The sequence below is a fragment of the Phacochoerus africanus genome, chromosome 3, assembly GCF_016906955.1.
Source record: "Phacochoerus africanus isolate WHEZ1 chromosome 3, ROS_Pafr_v1, whole genome shotgun sequence".
In the NCBI taxonomy this organism is placed as follows: Eukaryota; Metazoa; Chordata; class Mammalia; order Artiodactyla; family Suidae; genus Phacochoerus; species Phacochoerus africanus.
Genome location: NC_062546.1, coordinates 112,540,291 through 112,554,564, shown reverse-complemented (window position 1 = coordinate 112,554,564; position 14,274 = coordinate 112,540,291). Strand labels below are relative to the sequence as shown.

The following is a 14,274-nucleotide window of genomic DNA, read 5'->3' as shown; positions in this document are numbered from 1 at the left end:
TATTGTAATCCTCATAGTTAATAAGAATTAAATGTATACTTTTAAGGTCATGGCACCAGTGACTGACAGAGCCAATATTCAGTACAAGAATTACTTTACTCATAGAGCCCAATGATCAATGCTCATCAAAACCAGTGTTCCTGTCATTTTTACTTTTTACTTTTTCCAACTTTACTGACAATATCTCTTAAATTTTGCATCATTAGCAAAGTGACCTTGAAAAATTTATTTCATCCTTCCATACCTCAATTTATCTGTCCTTGAATTTAGAGTAATAATTATAACTAATAGGTTATGGACATGAAGTAGCTTGTTATGCATAAAGGAATAAAAGCCATGCTTAGCACATAGTAAAATGCTCACTAAATACAGGATATTATTTTGAGTATCTATCTATTTAATCTAATTTCTATGTAGACTTTATGTTAATATTTGTCTATCCAAATTTCACTTTAGTTTGAGTATCTTTGAGAGAATCTACTAAGACTACCTGATGAATTTTCTTAAATATCTCATAGAATACTATCTGATGAACAGTCTAAAAAAAATCATTATTTTCTATCACCATCACTAATTAAGAAAAGAACAAATATCAGTTTATTAACTGAAAGTGCTTTGATGAAATCAGCAAGAATAACACCAGAATTATCTGTCCACAAAATTATTTTAATTCTAGTGCTCCTTAAACATTGTAATTGAAGCAACAATAAACTAGTCACACTTCTTTGGGTTGTTTTTAGGGGACAAATAGCCATGAAAAGTTAAGAACCATTCTTCTGAGATAATTTCCTTCATCCAAACAGATGAAATCATAGCTGGATCTTTTATAACAACAGGAAAAGCAAGGAACAGTATGAAAATACTTGGCTTTTGTCAATGGCTGGGATGATGTTTTGAATATTAACTGTCATATAAGATCCCATCTTTAAATAAGAGACAATATAGTGTCCTAGAAGAAATCATATCTCGGTTAAAAAAAATAAATAAATCACTGACTTAACTGAAAACTATTTCCTGAGGAGAAAAGTGTGGATTATGTAAGCATATTTTCATACCATTTTGTGTACAAGAATGGATAAGGAGAATGCAATTAAGATGGCAGAGTAGAAGGACTTAACCTCACCTTATTTCATGGAAACACCAAAATTACAACCAACTGCTGAACAACCATCAACAAAATACTCTGGGGGAAACAAAGACTCCACTCTAGGAGAGTGCAACAAGCTTTCATGTACACTGGGTCCCAGGGAAAAGCAGACACTCCAGAAGAATCTGGGTCAGAGGATCTCCTGGGAAAAAGGGGGCTTCTATGGCTCCCCTTGGGGAAGGATATTGGAGGAAGAGACCTTGGGTATAATCACGAGTGTGAACTCCTCTGGAGGTAGCCATTTTGGAAAAATCTGGTCCCATCCATCAGGGCTGAGAAGTCCCAGGCCAAACAACCAACAGAGTGAGAACACAGCCCCACCCATATGCAAACAGGCTGTCTCTGATCATAGCCAGAGACAAAGCCCCACCCACCAGAGGGATAATAATCGGCTCCACCTACCAGTGGACAAGCACCAGTCCCTCCCATAAGGAAGCCTGCAACAAGCCCTTGTACCAACTTTACCAACAAGGTGGTAGGCACCCGAAGCAAGAGATGTTACAACCCTATAGCCTGAAAAAAGGAGACCCACACAAAAATCTATACAAAATGAAAAGGCAGAGAAATATGACACAGGTGATGGAACAAGAAAAAAACTCAGAAAGATGGCTAAGTGTTTTGAGGATTAGCAACCTCCATGAAAAAGACATTAAGTAAAGATAGTAAAGATGATTCAAGGTCTTGGGGAAAAACTGGAGCCAAAGTTTGATAAATTACAAGAAATACTAACCAAAGAAAGAGAAGTTTTAAGGATCAAGAAAGCAGAGATTCAAAATACAATAACAAAAAAAAAATTCACTAGAAGGAACCAGTAGCAGAATACAGTAGGCAAAAGAAGGAATAAGTGAAGTGGTAGACAGACTGTTGGAAATCACTGATATAGAACAGAATAAAGAAGAAAGAATGAAAAGAAATAAAGAAAGTCTAAGAGTGCTCTGGGAAAGGTTTAAATGCACCAACATCCACATTATAGGAGTGCCAGAAGGAGAAGAGACAGAGAGAAATTCCTGGAGAAAATATATAAAGAGATAATAGCTGAAAACTTCCCTAATATGTGGAAAGATTCACTTACTCAAATCCAGGAAGCACAATGAACACCAAATAAAATAAACCCAAGGAGGAACACCCTGAGACACATATTAATTAAACTGACCAAAATTAAAGACAAAGATAAAATACTGAAAGTAGCTAGAGAAAAGCAACAAATAACATACAAGGGAACCCTGATAAGTTTATCAGCTATTTTTTCAGCAGAAACTCTGCAGGCCAGAAGAGAGTGACATAATATACTTAACGTGATGAAAGGAAAAAATTTCCAACCAAGAATATTCTACTCAGCAAGGTTCTCATTCAGATCTGAAGAAGAAATCAAAAGCTTTACAGATAGCAAAAGCTAAGAGAATTCAGTACCACTAAATCAGCTTTATGACAAATACTAAAGGAACATCTCTAGGTAGAAAAGGAAACAGCTAAAAATAGTAAAATTACAAATGAGAAGGCTTACCAGTAAAGGGAAATATAGTAAAGGCAGGAAATCATCCACACACAAATATGCTACCAAAACCAGAAATCATGAGAAAAGAAGGGTACAAAGGCAGGACATTGGAGATGCATTTGCAATTAAAAGACCAACAACTTAAAACAATCATATATATATATATATATATATATATATATATAGTCATCAAACCACAAGAAAAGAGAACAAGAGAAGAAAGGAAGAAAAAAGACCAACAAAACAAATCCAAAACAATTAACAAAATGGCAGTAATAACATACATATCAATAATTAACCTAAATGTAAATGGTCTAAATGCTCCAATCCAAAGACAGAGACTGGCTGAATAGATAAAAAAACAAAACCCACATGTACTCTGTCTTCAAGAGACCCATTTAAGTTCTAAGGACTCCTACGAACTGGAAGTGAGAGGATGGAAGAAGATATTCCATGCAAATGGAAATCAAAAGAGAGCTGCAGTGGCTATATTCATATCAGACAAAATAGACCTTAAAATAAAGAATGTTTGTTACAAGGGACAAAGAAAATCATTATATAATGAACAAAGGATCAATCCAAAAAAAGATATAACAATCGTAAATATATATGCACCCAACATAGGAACACCTCAATATATGAGGTGACTGCTAACAGCCTTAAGAGGAGAAATCTCCAATAACACAATAATAGTGAGGAACTTTAACACCCCACTTATAGCAATGGACAGATCATTTGGGCAGAAAATCGACAAGGAAAAAAAGGCCTTATGATGCATTAGATCCGATGGACTTAATAGATATTTATAGAATATTCCATCCAAAAGCAGAAGAATACACATTCTTCTCAAGTGCACACAGAACATTCTCTAGGATATATCACATTCTTGGCCACAAATCAAGCCTTGAAAAATTGAAAAAAAAAACTTGAATCATATCAAGCATCTTTTCCAACCACGATGCTGTAAAAGTAGAAATCAACAACAAGAAAAAAAACTGCAAAAAACACAAACACATGGCAACTAAACAACATGCTACTAAACAACCAATGGATCACTTAATAAATCAAAGAGGAAATTTTAAAATGTCTAGAAGCAAATGACAATGAAGACACAAGGATCAAGACCTGTGGGATACAGCAAAAGCAGTTTTAAGAGGAAAATTTACAGCAGTACAAGCTTACACAGGGAAACAAGAAAAATCTCAAATAAACAACCTAACTTTGCACCTAAAGCAACTAGATGAAGAAAAAACAAAACCCAAAGTTAGCAGAAGGAAAGAAATCATAAAGATCAGAGCAGAAATAAATGAAATAGAAAGGAAGGGAACAATAGAAATGATTAATGAAACTAAAAGCTGCTTCTTTGAAAAGATCAACAAAATTGATAAACCCTTAGCCAGACTCATCAAGAACAAAAGAGAGAGGACTCAAATCAATAAAATTAGAAATGAAAAAGATGTTATAATAGATATCACAGAACTACAAAGGATCATAAGAGACTACTACAAGCAAATATATATCAATAAAATGGACAACCTTGAAGCAATGGACAAATTCTTAGAAAGGTACACTCTTTCAAAACTAAACCAGGAAGAAATAGAAAAGATGACTGCACCAATCACAAGTACTGAAATTGAAACTGTGATTTAAAAACTTCCAACAAACAAAAGGCCAGGACCAGATAGCTTAGCAGACAAATTCTATCAAAAATTTAGAGGAGAATTAACACTTACCCTCTGAAACTATTCCAAAAAATTGCAGAAGAAGGAACACTCCAAAACTTATTCTATGAGGCCATATCACCCTGATACTAAAACCAGACACAGATACCACAAAAAAGTAAATTACAGGCCAATATCACTGTTGAACATAAATGCAAAAATCTTCTACAAAATACTAGCTAACTGTATCCAGCAATACCTTAACGGGATCATATACCTTTTAGCCAAGGATCAATGGGATTTATCCCAGAGATACAAGGATTTTTCAATATATGCAAATCAATTAGTGTGATAAACCATATTAACAAACTGAAGAATGAAAACCACATGATCCTCTCAATAGATGCATAAAAAGATTTTGACAAAATCCAACACCCGTTCCTATAAAAAAAAAAAACCAAAAAACAAAAAACAAAAAAACTCCAGAAACTTGGCATTGAGGGAACCTATCCCAACATAATAAAGGCCATATATGACAAACCCACACCTAACATCATTCTCAACAGTGAAAAGCTGAAGGAATTCCCTCTAAGTTCAGGAATAAGACAAGGATGCTGCTCTTGTGACTTCTTTTCAACACAGCTTTGGAAATCCTAGCCATGGCAATCAGAGAAGAAAAAGAAATAAAAGGAATCCAAATTTGAAAAGAAGAAGTAAAACTATCATTGTTTGCAGATGGCATTTTACTATACCTAGAAAATTCTAAAGATGCTACCAGAAAACTGTTAGAGCTCATCAAGGAATCTGGTTAAGTTGCAGGATACAAAATTAATACACAGAAATAGATTTCATTTCTATATACTAACAACAAAAGATCAGAAAAGGAAATCAGGGAAACAATCCCATTTACTATCACATCAAAAAGAATAAACTATCTAGGAATAAAGCTATTTAAAGAGACCAAAAAAAAAAAAAACCCAAAAAATTGTACTCTGAAAACTATAAGACACTGATGAAGGAAGGCAAAGATGACACAGATGGGAAGATATACCATGCTTTTGGATTGAAGAATCAACATTGTCAATATGACTATATTACCCAAGGCAATCTGCAGATTCAATGCAATCTCTATCAAATTACCAATGGCATTTTTCACTGAACTAGAACAAAAAAATTTTAATTTGTATGGAAACAAAAAAAACACCAAATAGCCAAAGCAATATTGAAAAGAAAAAGCAGAACTGGAGGAATCAGGCTCCCTCACTTCAAACTATACTACAAAGCTACAGTCATCAAAACTGTATGTTACTGCCACAAAAACAGAAATATAGATCAATGGAACAGGATAGAAAGCCCAGAAATAAACCCACGCACCTAGAGTCAACTAATCTACGACAAAGGAGGCAAGATTATACAATGGAGAAAAGACAGTCTCTTCAGTAAGTGGTGCTGGGAAAACTGGACAGCTACATATAAAAGAATTAAATTAGAACATTCCCTAACACCATACACAAAAATAAACTCAAAATTGATTAAAGACCTAAATGTAAGACCAGATGGATACTCTAAAACTCTTAGAGGAAAACACAGGCTGGACACTCTCTGGCAAAAAATTGTGGCAATATCTTCCCAATTCCACTTCCTAAAGTAATGACAATAAAAACAAAAGTAAACAAATGGCACCTAATTAAACAAATGGGACCTAATTAAACTTCAAAGTTTTTGCATAGCAAAGGAAACTGTAAACAAAACATAAAAACAACGCACAGAATGGGAGAAAATATTTGCAAATGAAGTGACTGATAAGGGATTAATAATGTCCAAAATGTATAAACACCTCCTACAGTTCAATATCAAAAGAACAAACAACTCCACTAAAAAATGGGCAGAAGGTCTAAACAGATATTTCTCCAAAGAAGACATACAGATGGCCAAAATACACATGAAAATATGCTCAACATCATTAATTACTAGAGAAATGCAAATCAAAACTACTGAGTTACTAGCTTACACCAGCCATAATGGCCATCATCAAAAAGCCTACAAACAATAAATGCTGTAGAGGGTGCAAACCCTCTTACACTGTGGGTGGGAATATATACTGGTGCAACCACAATAAAAACACTATGGAGGTTCCTCTAAATACTAAAAATATAATTACCATATGATCCAGCAATCCCACTCTTGGGCATCTATCTGGAGAAAACCATGATTCAAAAAGATACACTTGTACTCCAGTATTCAATGAAGCACTATATACAACAGCAAAGACATGGAAGCAATCTAATTGTCTATCGCCAGAGGAATGGATAAAGAATATGTGGTACATACATACAAAGGAATTGTGAAATTATTACTTGTCCATATAAAAGAATGAAAAAATGCCATTTGCAGCAACATGGATGGACCTACAGATTGTCATACTAAGTAAAGTTAGTCAGATAGTGAGTGACAAATATCATATACCACTAATATATGGAATCTAAAAAAAAAAGGCTACAAATGAACTTATTTGCAGAACAGAAACAGACTCACAGCCTTTGAAAAACTTACGGTTACTGGGGATTTGGGATGTAAATGTTCTAAAATTAGGTTGTGATGAAAGTTGCACAATTATAATAAAATTCATTGAATTATTTAAAAAAATAAAATGGGCTAAAAAAAGAATGGGTAAGGAAAAAACAATTTTATTTATTCATTCATTGATTAGCTTATCTATTTTTGGACAATTATATGTCCCGGACATTGTTTTTTGAAGTTTTAAATGAATGTCCTCGGATGAACTTAATGTCTCTTACTTACTTGTGGTATGATCAGCTTGATAAACTCCTGTCCTTTCTTATAAATAGTTTAATGAAGCCTTCTATCACAACCAATATTAAGCAAATTCACTTTAATGGAATATTACCTATCTCTGATATATTATTCACCCAATATATTACAGTATTAAACTTAGTATTTACTTATAATTTTTATTATAACTAATAAGGAAGACATACTCCTCTTCATGTTGATAAATAATAAGAACTCACGCCTCTTTTTCTCTCTCGTCTTACCTATCAATCAACAGATTGATTTTTAAAAGGACCCACATTTAATGAGAATGTGGTAAAGAAACCTTTTCTTTCTAACCTCTCTGAAAACAACTGAACACTGTAGAATAACAAATGAAAATAAGGTACATCCTTGATGAATTTTTAAAATTACCACAGAATGAGTCCAATTCAAATTCATAGGTGTGGTGCCCCCCACAGCCCCTCTCTTTCCCAATAAATGAGAGTAAAGGAAAATCAAAGACAGGCAATTAGAACTTCCTGGGATTTGAAATAAAATGAAGGTCACTGTTGGATGAAAGGAAGTGAGAAAGCAACTACGTGGAACACGGTGGCAAAGGAGAGAACCTAGTTGATTAGCCTCACAACATACTAGAGGAGCTGCAGCCTCAGAGTCCTAAGGAAAAACAGAATGAAGAGCTGAAAGGACAAGATTGAAAAGGGTGGCCACGGTGTGGAATGATCAATGGAAGGAAGCCTATCTGCAAAGCCACAGAACTAGTTAGTTCTCCATATTCACTACTCACCTCTCCCTTTATCTCAGTTACAGGACACCCTCAGCACAGTATTTTTATCCCAAGGGAGAAAAATTAGAAGAGTATTTTATTTCTTAAAGCAATTGAATTCATGGCAATTACAGAATTTGGGCTTCTGCAGTGGTGTGTCCTCTAGAATAGGCACTCTCCAATTAAACTACTGGCAGTACCAAGGTCTAAAGGCCAGCTTCTAAAATAGACCGTCACGTTGTTAGAGCAGGAAGAGAACTAGTTATCAACAGGAAGGTGGACATGGCCCAAGTGGCAGGAAACTAGACAGAACATCTTTCTCATTCTGGGATAAGTTTACTGTTTGCTTCCATTTTTCTTATTTTTCATGTCTTTAAACTCTGTTTTGTTTGTTTGTTTTGTTTTTGTTTTGTTTTGTTTTGTTTTGTTTTAAGGCAGCACCCACGGCCTCTGGAAGTTCCCAGGCTAGGGGTCCAACTGGAGCTTCAGCTGCCAGCCTACCCCACAGCCACAGCAATGCCAGATTGGAGTTGCGCCTGTGGCCTATACCACAGCAGTGGCAACACTTGATCCTTAACCCACTGAGTGAAGCCAGGGATCAAACCCACAACCTTGCAGACACGGTTGGGTTCTTAACCCACTGAGCCACAATAGGAGCTCCCTGTTTTATTCTTATGGCTTAAGAAAGGCAATTTTTAATAAGTATATTATGCTTTTAGAAAAAGAATTAGGGAAGTAGGCTAATGAGTAAATATATGTTTTACTTTCTTTACAACCAAATTAACTCTCTGTTGTTGTTACTATTCAGGTTGTTCTGACCTGTTTTTTGAGTGTCTTATTTGATAATTTTTTCTTCCGTTTTCTCACACAAATTATTGCACACCAGATTCTGGCCTAAGGAAGAGGTTAAGTGAGATACTCAAGTGTATCTCACTTTAAATACCTATAGTAAAATTCATTATGAAAAGTGACACATAATAAATAAAGCAAGTGTTTCTTTGATCAACAGAAATTTTGCCTTTTAGGGCTTAAGATCATGATGCAGTAAACAAAATGGTACCAATTACAAATAAAAAATCTTGGCGTTCCTGTCATGGCACAGAGGAAATGAATCCGACTAGTATTCATGAGGATGCGGGTTGAATCCCCAGCCTCATTCAGTGGGTCAAGGATCCAGCATTGCCATGAGCTGTGGTATGTAGGTCTCAGACGCAGCTTGGATCCTTCACTGCTGTGGCTGTGGTGTAGGCTGGCAGTGGTAGCTCCAATTCGACCCCTAGACAGGGAATTTCCATATGCCACAGGTGCGGCTCTAAAAAGAAAAAAAATAAAATTAAAAATAAATAAAAAATAAAAAATCTTAAGCTCTCTCATTCCCAATCTTGCTCTTACACACACACACACACACACACACACACACACACCACATATAACATCAAGAAAAAATTTTATTTACCTGTTCTGGACCACACATAGTGCCATCCCATGTATAGGTAAAATCCTCTGGTAAATTTACTGGTGTCGAATTTCTTAGTTGTGCAGATACACATAAAAGTCCTTTATAGTAAGTATACTGAGTATCAAAATTTTTAAATGGCACTACTTCTGAACGCATCCAGGTACAAACTATCTTTCCACAATTCAAATCCCTGTTATATAAGACAGAGAAAATTACTCATATGTTACCTAGTAACACAATATATTGCTTAATAGTTCAAAATATGAAGACAATTTACAATTTTATTAAGATCATAACACCAAGGTTATTCAGAACACACATCACCTTATGAAGTACAACATGTAAGTTTAACTTTATATACTATAGTCATCTCTCATTTGTACTGATTCTTTGTAGTATATACGCTTACACATACACAGCATTTGGAAAATGTATATTTTCTTAAATACACACCGATAACCACAAAATCGACCACGACAGTTTCCAAAGTTATCTGTTTGGCCATTCACGTGTTGTGAACATAGATCAGAACCTCCCCTTGCAACTGAAAATATAGATAACGTTTAATTACTCATCTCAAAAAACACTAAAAACTAAAAATGGTAATATTTATATAGAGACATCGAGACAACAAAGCCCAATCAATGCCATCGACTATAAATTTTAGGTGCCATCTACTGGCTATACATGAAGGAGAAATACTAAACATACATACTTGAGAAGAGAAAAATTGTTATGATCATGAAGAAATGATTAAGAGGTAAAACAGTCATTTGCTTCCTTATCTGTAATTCTAATAGTCTACTCCATTTCCAGCAATCACCTGAAATTGGACTAATATCCTATTCTTTTGTCCTGTACTTATTAGGTCTATTTTACCTCTTGACATGGGTCAAAGTTGCTTTGATTTGCAGTTTTATCACCAAATTTAAACAACAATTATTATTATGGATATGGCATAGATTATTGACTTTAGAAAAAAAATTAAATTAAACCTCAAAATAAGAGAGAGATAAAACTTATTACATTTTCCAAATAACTCTGCACACTGCTTATCTGGATCTCGGCACAATCCTTGAAAGCAAAAGGCAGTCTTATTATTGCATGTTTCTAAATCAGCAGATTTCACATCAGGTACACAAAATTCAGCTATCCCATTGCAATATTCTGGAAAATCACACGTATCTGTGCTTCTCCTACATAGAGTTCCTCTTTCAGCTAGCTGTGAGAAAAAGAAAAACAAACATTTGTTTTTAAAGTAGTAAAACAAAACGTAAAAAATTTTAATAGCAAAATTGTATTTTTAACTATCACTTTCTATAATTATTTAATGTTAAGTTATAAGTTTACTTAAAAGTTCTGGTAAAATAGATTGGAAAGAACCCAAATATCCCTAAGTGGATGGGTGGATAAACAAATTATAGTATCTGTACAACTGAATGTTTTCAGCCACATAAAGGAATAGAGTACCCAAGCCCAACCTCTGCCACTTCTAATAAAAACCTCCCTCCAGGCAAACTTGCAGAAAACCAAAACTGTGTATTTCTAGCTGTGACTACATGACAGGAAAAAAAGAACTTAAACTGGTATAAGCTGACTGAATTTCAGTGGGACAAAGGTCCTCTGCAGCTCCTTAATGTCTTGTCTTAATGCGAAGATTTCCCCCTTGCAGTGCCATATTGTTTTGACCTACTTCCAACTGCCAAGGGCAGAAAAGGTGCTTGAAATGCATTCTGGGAAATTGCCACCCATTTCCATGAATCAGAATGACAAAAGACCCCTGCCTGCTATAACCTTCTCTTTTTTGTATAAGGAGTTTGACTCCACTTGTAGTCATGGACAAGGTGCTTTTGGAACATGAGCTCCCCTTCTCCATTTTCCAGCCATTGAATAAAAGCCTGTCTCGCTTGCATGAAGCACAGTTTCATGATCGGCAGAACAAACCTAAGCAGGAAAGCACTCCTGGATTGAGACAGAGGGCCTTCAGTTTCAGATAGGGCTCCAAAGGGGGGTGGGTTTATTATTATTCAATAATAAAGGAAGCTTGGTGCGTAATTGGTTGGGTGTTTCCTGTTTGGGTGATGAATCTGTGATGGAACTAGATCCAGGTGGTAGTTCCACAGCATTGTGAATACTCTAAGTGCTACTGAATTGTTCACTTGAAAATGGTTAATTTTTTGGAGTTCTCCTGGTAATGCAGTGGGTTAAGACTTAGCATTGTCACTGCTGTGGCTTGGATAGATGTTGTGAGTGCTCCATCCCTAAATCTGGGAACTTCCACATAATGCTGGCACAGGCCAAAAAAAAAAAAAAGGAAAATGGTAATTTTCTATTGAGTGATTTTCACTTCAATTTTAAAACTAGATCTAATAAAAGCTGTCATAATTAAAATGCTGTGGCTGTCCTGGATATTTGCTTTAAGATAAAGAGAAAATATCTGACATAAAAATATGTGTATTTGTTTGTCATCTTCTGATTCTTGGAGACATTAATTGCACTCATGAAATACTGTAACTAACTCAGCCAGTCTTTACCATATTTCTAAAATGTTTCTTAATGGATATCTTTCTCCTTTTTGTATCTCAAGTAATTTTCCTTCCAGGACCCATTCCACTTCCACCATGAGGAGTTTATAAATTCCATAAAACTGCTTGTGACCCAGGATGATAGTCAGACACTTCTCCCTAGACACAATAGTGGGAAATTTAACTTAGAATGAAGTGTTGGGGGGAGGTCAGAATTTCCACCACTACCAGGATGGAGATGGATGTTGGGAAAGAGAGGAGCCCTCTGCTCTTCTGAAATATCATATACTCTGGACTAGAAATGCCAGGAACAGTAATGAGCTCTCTGTATCACATACAGAAAAAGCTTGTTTGAGAACTGCCAACAAAAAGGCAAGGATTTACAACAGATGTACAGGGTAAGAATTCTGTTGTTCCTGTTTTAAAGAGATGCACCTGAAAATGAAGCTAGACTCATCTCTTAAGCTTCCTAAGTGTTTGTTTTTCTTTGTTTCACTGTTTGTCATCAAGACGCAACTGACCAATACATAATTGGTGTTCTGCAGTACCAACTACAAATTCTTAAAATTCATATAGAAATGTCTGGATACTGGCTAAAAACATGTTAATTACTGTTATGTGTCAGAAAAACAGCCAGTTAAACTATTGGTCTTTCTCTTTGTACTTGGGCTTGTGTTTATCTAAATTGAAAATTTGTAAGAGAAAAGCTGGATCAAATCACTAAATTTCAGAAAAATGTCAGTGAAAACTAGCCTAACTGAAGTAGATAGAGAAGAAAATAGAAAGCCATTTTATCTTATGGCCACTAGTAAAAAAGAGTAGAGTGTAAGGCACCTGTGAGCCTTTAAATGCCATCAAAGGCCAAATTCTCTGCTATAACACATACTAAAATGAATGTGAACTGTCAGAGTGCATAGTACATTTAGCTATTACCTTAAAGCCCTCCCTAGCAACTTATACTATGAATTTTCACTAACCAAATATAGCAATTACCTCCATTTAAAGAACTATGCCTTGGGATGTAGGTAGAGGGCAGTGGGCTGTTTAGAAAAGTCTTACTGCTCAACCCCACTGATTTGGAGATAAGACTAAGATGAGAACTCTGGTGAAGGAAAAGCAACAAGGTTTACTGCTAAGAAGCAGAATCCCTAGGATGTACATTAATGTGCATTGAAAACAAATGACCATTGGCTTTAATACCTAACCCATAGAGTAAAAAAGAACCCACACAGGAATGATATTAGGAGAGATTTCATTGATGGGAGAAAAAAAATCTGACAATCAAAACCTCTTATTAATCAGCTTTTATGTTTGTCAGAGACTCCTGAAAGTGATGCAAAGAAGGTAAGTTGTTAGAATGAAAAGCAATCCCTAGAACACAGATTTCACCCAGTCTCCTATCAGATGTGGCTCTGAAGGAATATTAAAGGGAAAACTTCCTAAGGGAAGTCAAAGATTCAGTCAGTCACTTCCAAGAACCTGCCAAAGCTAATCCTCTGCGTTAGATATGCTATATATTGCTGACAATTCTATATGGATTCCTTTTCTGCTTTCTTTTTTTTTTTATATTTTTATTTTTGAATAGCTATTTCCCCAATACAGTTTTTTTCCTACTGTACAGCATGGTGACCCAGTTACACATATATGTATACATTCTATTTTCGCACATTATCATGCTCCATCATAAGTGACTAGACATAGTTCCCAGTGCTACACAACTTTTATACTACTTTCAAAATTAGATTTTTAAACTACTATTGTCTGTTTATTTAAACATTGCATATTGCATGTCAAATGTGTGTCTGGGGGCTTATTATTATTTTATCAGAAGGTATTTAATCACAAAGGGCTACATTCAGGCATGACCAACAGGAACTCATAGCACCCAAATTATCTGGGATTGTTTTTTAATGCAGTCATAAGAGGGGTCTTGAGTAGAGACTGAAAAAATACAGTGAGAAGCAGAGCTAAAAAGGTGATGGATAAAGACCCAAGGACCCCCTCTCAAATCTGAAATCAACTTTTATGAGTGGTGTACATAAAGTAAAATATATGAAAGATGAGTAAAAATAAGACTGTAAAAAACTAAAAAATGAGCCCATGCAAACATAAAAATTTCATTAAAGAAAATAATGCAATATTTTGAAAACTGACCTGACAAGTTTTTTTGTCACAGCAAATCCCAGTACCACACTCTGCATTTGCAATCAGTTCACAAGTTTTAGGATTACAGCATTTTTTATGACTACATCTCTAAAAACAAATATTATCAAGTTAAGTAACAGTGATTTTCAATCAAATAAATAATTTTATTTATTGTCAAAAAATGTCTCTAAGTTAATTACAATCACAGTATGATTGTTCTTCTGTATTTTTAACACCAGTTCATTTAAACTTAATACATTTTGATATAGGAAAAAAAGATGAT

At 35.0% G+C, this 14,274-nt stretch overlaps 1 protein-coding gene across 2 annotated transcripts in view; it reads right to left on the bottom strand.

Moving 5' to 3' along the window:
• The window catches only part of LOC125123135 (A disintegrin and metallopeptidase domain 3-like), a 93,850-nt gene that overhangs the window by 24,708 nt on the left and 54,868 nt on the right, over nt 1-14,274 (bottom strand). For both annotated transcript variants that reach the window (XM_047772415.1, XM_047772414.1), the window contains 4 exons: nt 14,001-14,099; nt 10,348-10,543; nt 9,775-9,865; nt 9,319-9,511 (listed from right to left, as the gene is read on the bottom strand). In XM_047772415.1, coding sequence (XP_047628371.1) covers nt 9,319-9,511; nt 9,775-9,865; nt 10,348-10,543; nt 14,001-14,099 — 579 coding nt within the window. The remainder of the gene's footprint in view (nt 1-9,318; nt 9,512-9,774; nt 9,866-10,347; nt 10,544-14,000; nt 14,100-14,274) is intronic.